This window comes from Malus sylvestris, chromosome 13, assembly GCF_916048215.2.
Source record: "Malus sylvestris chromosome 13, drMalSylv7.2, whole genome shotgun sequence".
In the NCBI taxonomy this organism is placed as follows: domain Eukaryota; kingdom Viridiplantae; phylum Streptophyta; class Magnoliopsida; order Rosales; family Rosaceae; genus Malus; species Malus sylvestris.
Window position 1 is genome coordinate 5830204 of NC_062272.1, and position 13208 is coordinate 5843411.

The window sequence follows — 13208 nt, forward strand, 5'->3', positions numbered from 1 at the left end:
TGTATTTTTTTATTTTTTTTGTGTCAGAGAGAGAGAGAGATATAGCTTTTGTAATTTTTTATTATTTAAACAAACATAAAAAACTATTATTTTTATTGCTTATTGCCAGGGGGAGGGTTCCAAGGGTGGAGATGTAAATGACAATTACTGTTCATTAATGGTAATTACTATTCATTTAAGGCAGTTACTGTTCAATAGGGTGGATTGAATAGTGGATTGCCAGGGGGAGGGCTCCATGGGTGGAGTTGCTCTTATGGACTAAGGTTTCTCGAACGGAAAAGGATCCTCTTAGTGGGGATATGGGGGATCATCAATCACGATTGTTCATAGTATATCATGCGGTCAGTTTTCGTTAAATACTATTTATATTCAATTTAAAATTTAAAATGATTTCTAACTATACGATGTACGATGAACGGCCGTGATTGATTGATCCTCCGGATCCCCACAAAGAAATTCCGGAAATGATCCTTTTCCTTCTCGAACCCTAATAGCTCTTGTTTCCACTGTTTTGACTACATGTACAATATCTCTTTCGGACTCTAGCAGCAATAATATATATATAAATATATAGCACACTTGGCTACAAGTCAGCATGCATGTGCCTAATGAGTGTGTGAATCCCACGTCGGAAAAGTAAAAGACTTTGTATGTGCCTATAAAGGGTTGGATCACTCCCTACTCTTTGGTTTATTGTGGAATTTCAACTTTCTTAATAGTTAAAGAAGGTTAACCCATGTGTTGAGCTAAATGGACTGTGCTCTCGCACCACCCAATATATATGTATTGTTCATGTGTTTGACTTATGATTGCACATTTGATGAGGGCGTTGTTAAGAGTGTGAATCCCATGTCAGATAACTGAAAGACCTTACATGTGCTTATAAATAGCTGATTTACGTACTACTCATATTACCATTTTATTTTACGATAAGGGATGTGATATTCCACACACCCTTTTTACTTCTCATAAAACCTTCTAATTTTGCCCGTCAAATCAGATGAATTGAAGAAAATCAAATGACAGAAATTAACAAGAGGTTTATAAGAAGTAAAAATATGGTGTGTAGATAGCACACCTCTTAGGATAAAACGCAAACTTCCTTCGGCTTCACATTTCGAAATAAGTGTGTCAGAAGTCAGATAAATGATACTAAAACCACTCATGATGTAGTTTGTTGAGAATAATAAGGTTTGGTCGTTTCTCTAATAATTCATCATAATTTGAATGAGGTAATAATTAAACTCCTCATGAGATGGATAGTAATTTATGAATCAAGGGATAGAAATCAAGACCGTCGGGAACCGGGAAGAAATACAAGGTGGGGCCTGAGGGAAACATTTTGGTAAAAGTAATCAAAGAAAAAATTATTTCACTTCAGTCTTTCACACTACTCAGAGAGAGAAGAGTATAAAGCGGGATAGGACGTTGGGGTTTTGCTTCTCTTGAAGATAGGTAAAGATTGGAGGAGGAGAGAGAAAGAAGAAGGTAATTGAGGAAAACATTTGAAAGATATGGAAGAACATCTGAACCCCTTAGCTGTGACTCATCTGCTTCAACACACCCTGAGAAGCTTGTGCAATCACGAAAACTCTCAGTGGATTTATGCAGTCTTCTGGAGGATCCTTCCTAGAAACTATCCACCACCCAAGTAAGCAGACCAAAATACTGAAAAAGTTTCCAAAATAATTACAGAAAAATGGTTTTTTTTCGTACTTTTTCTTTGAGTTCAGTTCCCACATAGTTAGTATATTAAAATTGTTATTTTCGTTAATAATTTTGTTTTATAACAGATGGGAAGGTCATGGAGCTTATGATAGGTCAAGAGGAAACAGAAGGAACTGGTATATATTAATTTAATCAATTTTTTTAATTTAGTTTGATAGTATAAAATAGATTCATAGCTAGGTTGTCTATGCATCTAATTATATATGTATATCTATATATGTGTATGCAGGATATTGGTTTGGGAAGATGGATTCTGCAACTTTGGTGCCTCCTCACCGGCTCATGATCAGATCAACTCCAGTTCTGATCAGTGCCCTGCAGGACCTTCATCAATGTATAGCAACTTAAGCGATCAATTTCAACTATACAATGGCCTGCAACCTGAGCTTTTCTTCAAGATGTCCCATGAGATCTACAATTATGGAGAAGGGTAATTAACCTAGTTAAGAAGAAACATATATATATGATTAATTAATTAACCAATTAAATATTGGACTAGTTCTAATTTTGTTTTTCTCTGAGTGTACCTGATCACTGAGCTCTGACAATACTAATTAATCAACTGGTGATTGTTGTTATATAGGTTGATCGGGAAAGTGGCGGCAGATCATAGTCATAAGTGGATACACAAAGAACCAAATGATCAAGAAATCAACTTCTTATCAGCATGGCATAACTCAGCAGACATGGTATATAAATATAATACGAAATGCATTAATTAATTTTACTGCTCCTGATCAATGGTTCTATATATATATGATTCAGTTTGTCATTTCATGCGGCATATACTAACTAATTACATCCAAAAATTTTATATAACTACACCCTCGATCCCCAGTTTTGTTTCAATACAATTTGTCTGTACGTGTCATTAGGTTTTTAAATTTTACTTTTTTTGCCTCAGCACCCTAGAACATGGGAAGCCCAATTCCAGTCTGGCATAAAGGTACTTAATTAAGCATTTTTAAACCCCACATCACAAAAATTCCAAAATCTTTTTATAATAATTTTGTTTCTAAATGTTTGATTTGATTTTGATTAAAATGTCCTGCAGACCATAGCCCTGATAGCAGTTAGAGAAGGTGTCGTTCAGTTAGGAGCTGTTCACAAGGTGAGGCTCTGGACTCTCTCTCTCTCTCTCTCTCTCAAGTACTATTGAATGTTTGTTTTTTATAGGAAACGATATTCTCTCTCTAAACTAAAGTAATTGTACATCAAAGACTGCAAAATTTTATTGCATGTTTGCAAATCCTGCAGGTGATTGAAGACTTGAGCTATGTAGTTCTGCTAAGAAAGAAGTTCAGCTACATCGAAAGCATCCCCGGAGTGCTTCTCCCACACCCATCATCTCCATCCTTCCCCTTCAAGCCTGATCGTCATCATGGCTATGCATACGGTCCCACCCCAGATTATCATCATCATCCTCAACATGCATGGCATTTCCAAGGTGGCACAAACCCTCTTGCACCACCTCCAACTCATGACTTAATGTATGATCATCCCCAATATCTCAACCCTAATCAAGTAGTTCCACTGAAAAACATAACCCCCTCCATGAGCAGCCTTGAAGCCCTCCTCTCTAAGCTTCCCTCCGTCGTGCCGACGAATGACGATCATCATCATCATCATCCACAGCCGCACGATCAATCCCAGTTTGTGTTATCTCATGGACCTGTGGACTTCATGGCAATGACCGAGCAGAAAGTGGCCAAGGAGGAGACTACTGATCATGATGACGGTCATGACCGTAACGAAGAATATAGGCCGTCGGATTACCAAAACGTCGGTGAAACCAGCAATTCTATTTCTGCTTATTCCCGTCAACAGCAACAGCATTTCCATCATGACTAATTATTAATTAAGCAAGTTTTAGTAGTTTTTAATTAGCTTTATTTGGTCGTCAGCTTAATTTATATATAGGAATGCAGATTGATTATTTCTAACATTGTTAATTAGCAAGCTCTCGTATATATAATCCTATTATTACACTATAATGTAAGGGGTGATCTTGATCTTATAAAAAGGGAGTACTTCAATTCGCCACCCTACTTTTCACCGTTAGATGAGTTTAAATTTCGATATCAGTATAAGAGATTGGCACAAATCTCAAAACTTAAAACACATCCAATGTTACAAATAGTTGCACTCAATGAATTATGCACTTGTTTAATTACTTCGTGTGTGGACGAGTCGAAGGCTCGCAGAAAATAGGACAAGTGCAAAAGGCAAGAGGATGTATACATTTGATGAAGAGAGCTGAGTTGTGGGAACAGAAACTTTAAAAAAATAAAAAAAATTGAAAACAAATTTGGGCGGTACAGCTGATGGAAACGATCGTCAACACAATGGTAAAACAACAAACGCATTCATAGTATTCTAAATTCCTGAAGTCACCCTCCATCAATCTTAATCTTAAATAAGAAAATTAAAAAGCAAATCTTTCTAATGGAACGCTTCGACTTCGGCCTTGAAGTGCTGGAGTAGATTGTCCATAGTCATTACGGTGACATCTCCCTTGTCCCTCACCCGTAAGCTCACCTGGAACAATACGAATCAAAGATTAGCTTCTCAACAGAATAGCACAAGTTCAGCATAACTAACACGAGAAGGAACCAGATAATGAGGTGACCCGTGTCGTTTGATATGCTCGAAGTAAATTTTTGCAGTTTTGTTTATCATGTAAATTAACCAAAACAGAGACCGGTCGAAGGATAACTTGAATAATCTAGAGAAATAGAAATGAAGAGAACCTGTCCAGTCTTGACTTCTTCCTCGCCCACAACTAAAATGTAGTTGTACTGTGCTATCTGAGCTTCTCGTACCTGCAGAGACAAACAGTCAGGCAACAAAAAACAATCCATTGAACCAATCCTGTTGTCACCAGAGTTGGCCGGGTTTGCTAAAAGCCCAATGGACGTCCAATAACCCGTACAAAATCTTTTTTATATAAAACCAGAGCCCCAATTTGGGGTCACGCCCCTCAGCCAAAAAAATAATCAAAAGCAGCTAAGAATGCATAAAACAATGTAAGGGTAATTTTGTAAATTTACTTTTTAATAATTTTGTCATAGAACAAGTGGGTAAGCAATCTGACAGAGTTGGGAGCAATTAGGTATGAACGGTCATATCATCAAAATATACGAACAAAACATCTTAAAAGACATGTAATATCAGTTATAAAAAAAATCGTTCGCAAGCAAATAATAATGTGATCAAATTAATTATCAAATTTTTTTTTTTAACAAGCGATATTATCTACACTAAGGGTTTTTTTTAACAAGCGATATTATCTACACTAAGGGGAAGAGGATAGATTTATCCTCGCAATAGACTAGCAATAATATGATTCAATTAATTGTTTATTAAATATTATTTTCTCCATTTTAAAACACGTTCAAAACATCTTAAGAGACGTGTAATGCCAGTTTTTTAAAAAAAAAAAAAAAAGCATTCGCACACGAATAATTATGTAATTAAATTAGTTGTCAAATGGTTTTTTTTTTCTTTTAACATACGATATTATCTACACTAAGAGGGGAGCGGTTGGCCTTACCCTCACAATGAACTAGCAATAATGTAATTCAATCAATTGTTTATTAAATATTATTTTCTCTATTCTTAATGTAATTTTATATCAATCAATTTTATTATGTAAATTCAGCTGCTTTAATTGGTTTACGAGAGATTTCTTCTAGCATGATATAAGATTATTCTTTTATTTCAAATATTTAACTTTCCTTTTGTCAATTTACGAATATAAATCTATTGAAAATGTGTAAGTCACACGTAGCACGCTGTGATTCAAAAAATGCATTATGCAAGTGCGTAAGCGCATGCGTGAAGGCTAATACAAACAAAATGAGACCAAACAGGAATGCTTGATGCAGAGGACAACAGTATGAATTCCTACCTTTTTCTGAATGGTTCTATCAGTAGTGTCAACATCAACATAATAACCAGCTTGATGGATACTATCCCGAACCTACAAAATTGCAACAGTTTTTATACACAACATAATAATATAAAATAATTTGAACCGCCATAAATCTCACTCAAGCATTTTATACTACCCATAACATGATGCATTTATAGATAAATTGAACTAGCATGCTCAGTTTCATTAACTACCAAAACCAGCAAGTGTGTATGTACATCATCAACTGCATTTATATAGATCTAAGATCTAGAAGGGGAACAGAAAAAAGTTCATAGAACCTCGTAGTGGTCAACCAATAACCAGAAAAGCACTAACATACTACCTCCAGAGCATAAGGTTGGGATTTGTCTGAGACAGGGCAAACAATTGCCTGACGTGGACTAAGCCAGAAGGGCCACTTTCCTTTGTAGTTCTCCAACAGTATAGCAAACATACGCTCAACGGAGCCTAAAACAGCTCTGTGTATCATAACAGGTCTCTCCAACTTGCCTTCTTCCCCCTCTGCAGAGTAATTCAGCTCGAATTTTTGTGGAAGCTGAAAATCAAGCTGCAACCAGGATATTGTTTCAATGATAGATAGTTACATAGGACTATAGGAGGAACAACAACACGAAGAAGAAATACTGAAAGAGGTATAACCATTAAAGAATTGATCATTAGTACCTGTAGAGTTGCGCACTGATATTTTCTGTTCAGTGCATCAGATACACTGATATCTATTTTTGGTCCATAAAATGCACCATCCCCTTCATTTATCTGTGTAGCAAGACTAACAGTGTAAGCATTCAGTCACAAGCAAGAAATTCAGGGGCCCCTAACACACAGCTTAAGAAAACAAAGCACAGATAATGGACCAGATTGGCAACTCAGCAATAACAAAAAGAACTCAGTTCAATCTATGTCAATGGTAAAATGGTGGAGTAGAAAATGGCTTAATGAGTCAAATCTATCCATGCAATACAACGTTCCAGCGAAACAAAGTTTGCTTTACTAAAAAATGCTGCTCAGCTACAATGAGGTTTGAAACTAGGTTGGACTGAGCTAGAAAAGAAATATGACCACCCTGGCTCCACTACAATGAAGATTGTATAAACTTTATGCTCATACTGCATAAGGTGCCAAGGGAGGAGTTCGCTATATGTTTGAGGGAGTAGGATTCTCTCCCCTCCTCTCACAGTTTTTTTTGTCTCTCTCTAAAAAAAAATCAATACCAGATGTTGACGTAGCTTAATCGTAACTGTTTAAATAGGAGGGGAGGGAAGGGGAGAGAGATTAGGAGGGGAAAGAATCCTCCTCCATGTTTGAGAGCAAATAAAGCACAAGGCAAAAGTACCTGCCAGGGCTTGCCAAACTCATTTAATGCGTCTGCAAGAGCAGCCTCAGCTTTCTCCCATGTTGCCAGATCTCCCATGTGTTTTTCTGGCATCTGCAACATAAGTACTCACAAGATGTTTGTACAACACAAAAAATTTGAATCTGCATCCTTAAGTAATGAAGTCAAGAGGTTTGAAGCTTTAAGCACAGGTAATAAGAATCTTACTGTTGATAGCTTCAGATCGAAAGAAAAGCCAAAAATATTATAAGTATACCGGATGAAATCTAAGACACCCTTTACTTCATCTTTCACCTGACAACAGAAGCACAAAAAACCAAAAGTTATAAGAACGAAACAAAATTAAAAAAAAAATGTAAAGTTGTAAACAGTAGGTACAATTTAATTAAGCTCAGCTCACTTGGGACTCCCTGCAAAAGATATGGGCATCATCCTGTAGGATATTACTAAAACATGTCAGAAGAGTACATGTAATCAGAAAATTAGCATATTACTAAAACTTGTCAGAAGGTACATATAATCAGAAAATTAATAGCAGAGAACTGACGAAAAATATAAATCTTCCGATAATAAAGTGCATCATTAGGGGCACTGGCAAGCATAAAAGAAATATGAGCTCCTATTCCTAATGAACCAACAAATCTATGAGACACCTAAAATAACAGCTAGGTTAAGCTAAAGTATACCTGCTGGAATCTCCGTACTCGTGTTAATCCAGTCAGTGCACCACTAGCCTCATTGCGATGCAAAACACCAAAATCAGCCAGTCTAAGTGGAAGTTCTGTCATCAAGGTTTAAAAGAAAAGGCAAATGAAAATGTGTATGGTGCAAAATGTTCACATAGAGTATCAATTTCTAGTACTTAGAAGCAAAGCTATTAGGGAGAATGAGAAGTCATCCATTTCAGTTACTGTTAAATAGTTTGTTAAAGCTAAATGTAATTAGTTTTGTTAATAGCTGTGATTAGTTACAGTAGTTAAGAAATTAGTTAAGGCAGTTAAGGGTATTCATGTAAATAGCCAAAGGCTATATATATCCACATCTGTGTAATTGATTATTCAGAAAATGCAATAGAAATCTTACAGAAGAAGTTTTCTGCTTCTACATGGTATCAGAGCAATCTCCACAACAAAACTTTAATAATGGTAAAAAAATACCACGCACCCGCATCCCAATAAAAACTTTAAAATTTCTTTGTAACAAAAAAACTTTAATAGTCATGTTACATTAAGAAATAACCACAAAAATGCAACATAGAACAACTCATACCAAGAGACTCAAGCCAAAAGTAACAACTCAAAATTATACCAAACTCAATCATGTAAACTAATCACTTTCTTGCTGAACTGGAAATATTTTACAGACTAAAACAGCGTACAGCACAAAATGTACAAGAGATCTGTCCGAATAAAGAAAGACAAGAACATCCAAAGAGAAACAAGAAAACTGCTCAAGAAGCCAACAAGGCCAAACTAAAGGGCCGTTTGATAACCATTTCGTTTTCAGTTTTTAGCTTTTGGTTTTCAGTTTTCACTTTTTTAAAAACTGAAAACTGAAATCTTGTTGGCCAACTACTTTCAGTTTAGTTTTCAATAAAAAAGATGAAAAGTGAAAACTCAAGGCCAAATTTTGAAACTCAAGTAGTTTTCAGTTTTCTTTTTTTTTTAAATGAAATCTAAAAGTAGTTACCAAACAAGATTTCAGTTTTCAAAAAAAGTGAAAACAAAAACTAAAAACTAAAAACGAAATGGTTATCAAACGGCCCCCAAACTACACCAAAGAGAAAAAAAGAAAATTGCTAAGAGCATCTCCAAAGGAGACGTCAAATTCAAAACATCAAATTTCAATTCGATGGCTGACTTGGCAATTTGACATATTGTCAAAATTTTCCTTCCACCCAATATGCTAAAATTTATTGCTTCATTTTGCTTTTTTTAAACAAAATTAATAATAGTTGGGTTGTTATTGGTTTAAAAATAATAAAATAATACTAAAAATGCTAGCATTTAAGGTAAGGAAAGTGGAATGCCTTTGGAAATAGCAAAAATCAAATTTGAGGGCAGCTTCAAATTTGACATCTCTTTGTCCATGTCATCTTTGACATCTCGGTTGGAGTACACAGTATGTTATTTGTTACTGTTATATGTCTATGTGGCATTTTTTACATCTCCTTTGGAGATGGACTAAGCCAACAAGGCCAAACTAAGGGACTGTTTGATAACCATTTCATTTTCAGTTTTTAGATTTTGGTTTTCAGTTTTCACTTGTTGGGCAACTACTTTCAATTTCAGTTTTTAGTTAAAAAAAATGACTAAGTGAAAAACTCAAGGCCAAATTATGAAACTCAAATAGTTTTCAGTTTTTTTTTTTTTAAATGAAATCTGAAAATAGTTACCAAACAAGATTTCAATTTAAAAAAAAAAGAACAAAAATTGAAAACTAAAAACGAAATGGTTATCAAACGGCCCCTGAACTACACCCTTAGAGAAAAAGGAGACAAATCAGGCGGATATCCATAAAATGACCTCCTTATACAGGGGACTTTCTTATCAAGCAATTCGAAAGAAAAGGTAAAGAAAATTTTGTTAAAAAGCATACCTCTATACGAGCGAACCCTATGCTGAAACATCAAACAATGCCCTGGGCAATTCATTGGCTTCAATCCAAATTCTTGTTTCTCAATCTGCAAGAGAAAATGCAATATCCAGCAGTTTAAACATATTGCTCATTTCCACAGCAAATATTGTAATGGTCTGGTAGTTAAACATAGTCCTGCTCAGCCACACGGAATAAATACTCAATGAAAATCTCAATCATCTGTAAGAGACCCCTTCATGACATCAGGTATACAAAGTTCCCGTAAACAATCAGACAAGTTTAGGTGGCACAGGATTAGCTATCATCAGATTAAGATGTATGTAGCCAAAATTTGGTATTCACTCTTTAGTCATATACAGAAAAAATAAAATATGTCATCGTAAGTTCAGTTCTTTTAAGTTAAGCATAAAGATGATATAACTGATCACAATATTATCATGTCAAAACTCACCTCAAATACAAACATATTCTCTTTGTAATTAGCAGCATGACCAGATGTTTCCCAAAGTTGCATATTGTACATGTTTGGTGATATAACCTACCAAAGAATAGCAAATTAGGTTAAAATTATTTAAGATTACTAGGATGATGTAAAAACTGAACATTAAGTGTCACCTCTTTATAGCCTCGTTCTCTATATTGATTTTTTATAAACTCCATTAGTTTGTTATAAATCCGAGTTCCATTAGGGAGGAAGAACCAACTTCCTGGGCTGAGTTTGAAAAGAAGAAAAAATCAAATGGAAATCTTGGGGAATCTTGATCACTTATAGAATGAGGAAGTATTAGCTCCATACATACCTAAGTGGGTGACAAAAAAAGAGCTCCTGCTTTGTACCCAACAGTCTGTGGTCATACTTTTTTGCTTCTTCCAGCTTCTGGATATATAGCTGCAGATAAAGTTGATGATGGTAAGTAAAATAATCCAAGACCAATGTCCAAAAGAAGATATTGGCATAGGTTCTAGTCCTATCCAATACAGTTCATAACCTGACAACTTCTCAATTTCTATAAATATCATCAGACCTGCCACATCTTTTGATATGTTATTTGTTACTTCAATATAAGGTGAACATGACGAGAAATGATTTCAGATACTGCTAAGAAAATCCAAAACCCCATAAAAGGTAAAAAAATAAAATATCACCTGCAAACTTTTCTTATCAGGATATGATATTCCATAGACTCTCTGTAAACTTTCACGATCTTTATTTCCCCTCCAGTAGGCTGAAGAAGCCTGAAGTTACACATTCATAAGTTAAACATACACATACAATGCATGCATACGAGAATAAACATATTCTACAGCTCTAAAATGTCATGAGAACACATACCTTCAAACATGCAAATGCTTTGACAAAAGAAGTATTTGGTATATGGGGCCCACGACACAAGTCAACCAAGGGGCCACATCTATATACTGTTATAGTATTGTCTGCCGGAAGATCATTGATGATTTCAACCTGATTAAAATTAGTGAAGAAAAAAAACACATCTGATATTGCTATTTGAGAGTATGGAATGCAGATAAGAAGAGTAGATAACAATCAGTTACTGATGAGAAACAAACTGAGCAGCTTTACTTACCTTGAATTGATTATCAGAGAAAAGCTCAAGAGCTTGTTCTCTTGTGACTTCAATACGCTCAAAAGGTTGTTTACCCTGGGGATAAAGATGCAACAAACCATTCAAAGGAGTTTCAACAAGCCAGATAAAAATACTGAAGCAACAATCTGCAATCAGTCAAGGAATCTCAACAAGAAAGACAAAAATGTTGAAACAACTTATCGATTTTGCTACCCGTAAAGGAGCAAGCAATTCCTCCATACGAAAGGTGTACATTAATTTTTCTACAAGAGTGCAAACAATACCTTAACAGCCTTATCTGCCGCTGATGCAATGTCCTTGAAGTGTTCGTCATTCAAGCCCAAATCGCCGTAGAACGCATCGTAATAGAAACCCTGTTATTGAATTTCACAAGCGACCCAAATGAGTAATCCAGAAACTGATAGCAGTGAAGGAACTCTATACAAATTCATTTCCAAGAGTGGGAACACAAAAGTTCAATATCCATGTGATAAAATTGCATATGAAAAGAACAACACAAGCACATAGAATTTCATCCAAACAGCAATGTCAACCACGGAGCAGACAAGTACAGAAGCATGTACAGACAGCAGAAAACAACTATTATATCACGGTTAGATGTGTTGCATGGTAAATTTGAAAATAAAAAGTTTTAATGAAATCGTCTCCAAGACTCGATTACTTTTCACTAGAAAATTTACACAGTATTTGAAGAACCAGAACTGGCATAATCCAAAAGTCATACAAATGAAAACACATGATAACATAGCATAAACAAACTAATAACTCAAAAACTCAAAGTCAATCAGCATGGTAATATATCCAAGGCTAAAGGTACATAATCAAACCTCTCCTCTAGTAGTGCACGGACCAATGCAGAGCTTGCATCCATACTCAACCTCAAGTGCCTGCAACGTATCGAAAGTCAAAAACATTATATAATCCTCAAAATGCAATCCAACAAACCATAAATTCGACAACTTTCATACCTGTCCGAGAATGTGAGCACTAGAATGCCAGAAAGTATCACGCCCTTCATCGTCTTCAAACTTGAAGAGCTTAAGCTCACAGTCCCCTTCCAGAGGACGGCTCATGTCCCACAGGTCCCCATTGACCTTTGCAATCACAGCGCTGGAAGCCAAGCTCTTGGAAATATCCTTGGCAATGTCAAATGGCGAAGTCACCCACCTCTTCCCTTCCTTCTCCTGTCCGCCCGGCAAAGTAATCCTACAAAACCCCCAAACAAAAAATCAAAATCCAAATACCCAAAACCAGGAGTGAAGAGTTAGGGCTTAGGGTTTAGTGCTTACTTGATTGGATCGGAGGGGAGGGACTGGCGGTGGGCGAGCTGCTGGGCCTGGATGGCCTCGAAGAGCTTGATGCGCTTCGGGATTACGGCCTCGATATACGCGTCGTCTTTCGGGTGGGGCGCCATGGCGGCGCTGTCCGTAGGGAGCTGGGGAAGAAGAGGAGGAGGAGGAGAAGTGGAGAGTGAGGAGAATGGGGAGTAGGAGTTACGGCGGAGAAAGAAAGAGATAGCTGCTGCTGCTGGCGGCCAGGTTTTAGAAAGGGAGACCAGCTGCATTGGGATGGATGTGTAGTTTGGGCCTTACGGGATTGGCCCTTTTGGAATTTGTTCTCCCAAACGGAGGATTTGGAATTGAAAAGCAATTCGTTGCCGCGTGTTTTGACCTTTCCCTCTTTTTTTTTTTTTTTTTTTTTTTTTTTTTTTGGTCTGCTGATTGGGGAAATGGGTTGTCCAGGTCAGTCCGGTCCCATCCCGATTCCATGTAATGGGCTGAAAAGGTTGCGTGACTTAACTTGGCCTAATTTTTCCAAACTAGTGTTTGGTCATTTCTGGGTAGGAGTGGACACCGGCCGTGCGAGGTCTAAATTTGGAGGAACTGGTCCGGTTTCGTTTGGAAATGAAATGGGCAGGGCGGGTCGTTAATTTTAAAAAATAGAACTGGACCTAACCCGGTCTAAAAGAAATGAACAGTGCATATTTCATCTCCATATGATGGAG

At 36.4% G+C, this 13208-nt stretch overlaps 2 protein-coding genes across 2 annotated transcripts; one reads left to right on the forward strand and one right to left on the reverse strand.

Annotated features, from left to right (window-relative positions):
- The first annotated feature begins 1418 nt into the window (after positions 1-1418).
- On the forward strand, positions 1419-3771 carry LOC126596327 (protein RICE SALT SENSITIVE 3-like). The gene is made up of 7 exons (XM_050262877.1): positions 1419-1651; positions 1794-1844; positions 1958-2158; positions 2312-2417; positions 2633-2674; positions 2783-2839; positions 2986-3771. The coding sequence occupies exons 1-7, from the start codon at positions 1515-1517 to the stop codon at positions 3577-3579; spliced, it is 1188 nt and encodes a 395-aa protein (XP_050118834.1). The 5' UTR covers positions 1419-1514; the 3' UTR covers positions 3580-3771.
- Positions 3772-3945: 174 nt separating this feature from the next.
- LOC126596320 (threonine--tRNA ligase, mitochondrial 1-like) lies at positions 3946-12819 on the reverse strand. Its single transcript, XM_050262871.1, has 20 exons — positions 12493-12819; positions 12172-12409; positions 12031-12090; positions 11467-11556; positions 11183-11257; positions 10930-11058; positions 10743-10832; positions 10397-10485; positions 10212-10308; positions 10048-10134; positions 9597-9681; positions 7685-7779; positions 7399-7431; positions 7206-7292; positions 6999-7091; positions 6329-6421; positions 5988-6212; positions 5639-5710; positions 4479-4550; positions 3946-4266 (listed from the first exon to the last, which is right to left on the reverse strand). Exons 1-20 carry the CDS (start codon positions 12765-12767, stop codon positions 4171-4173), a joined length of 2181 nt encoding a protein of 726 aa, XP_050118828.1. The 5' UTR covers positions 12768-12819; the 3' UTR covers positions 3946-4170.
- Between the last annotated feature and the right edge of the window lie 389 nt (positions 12820-13208).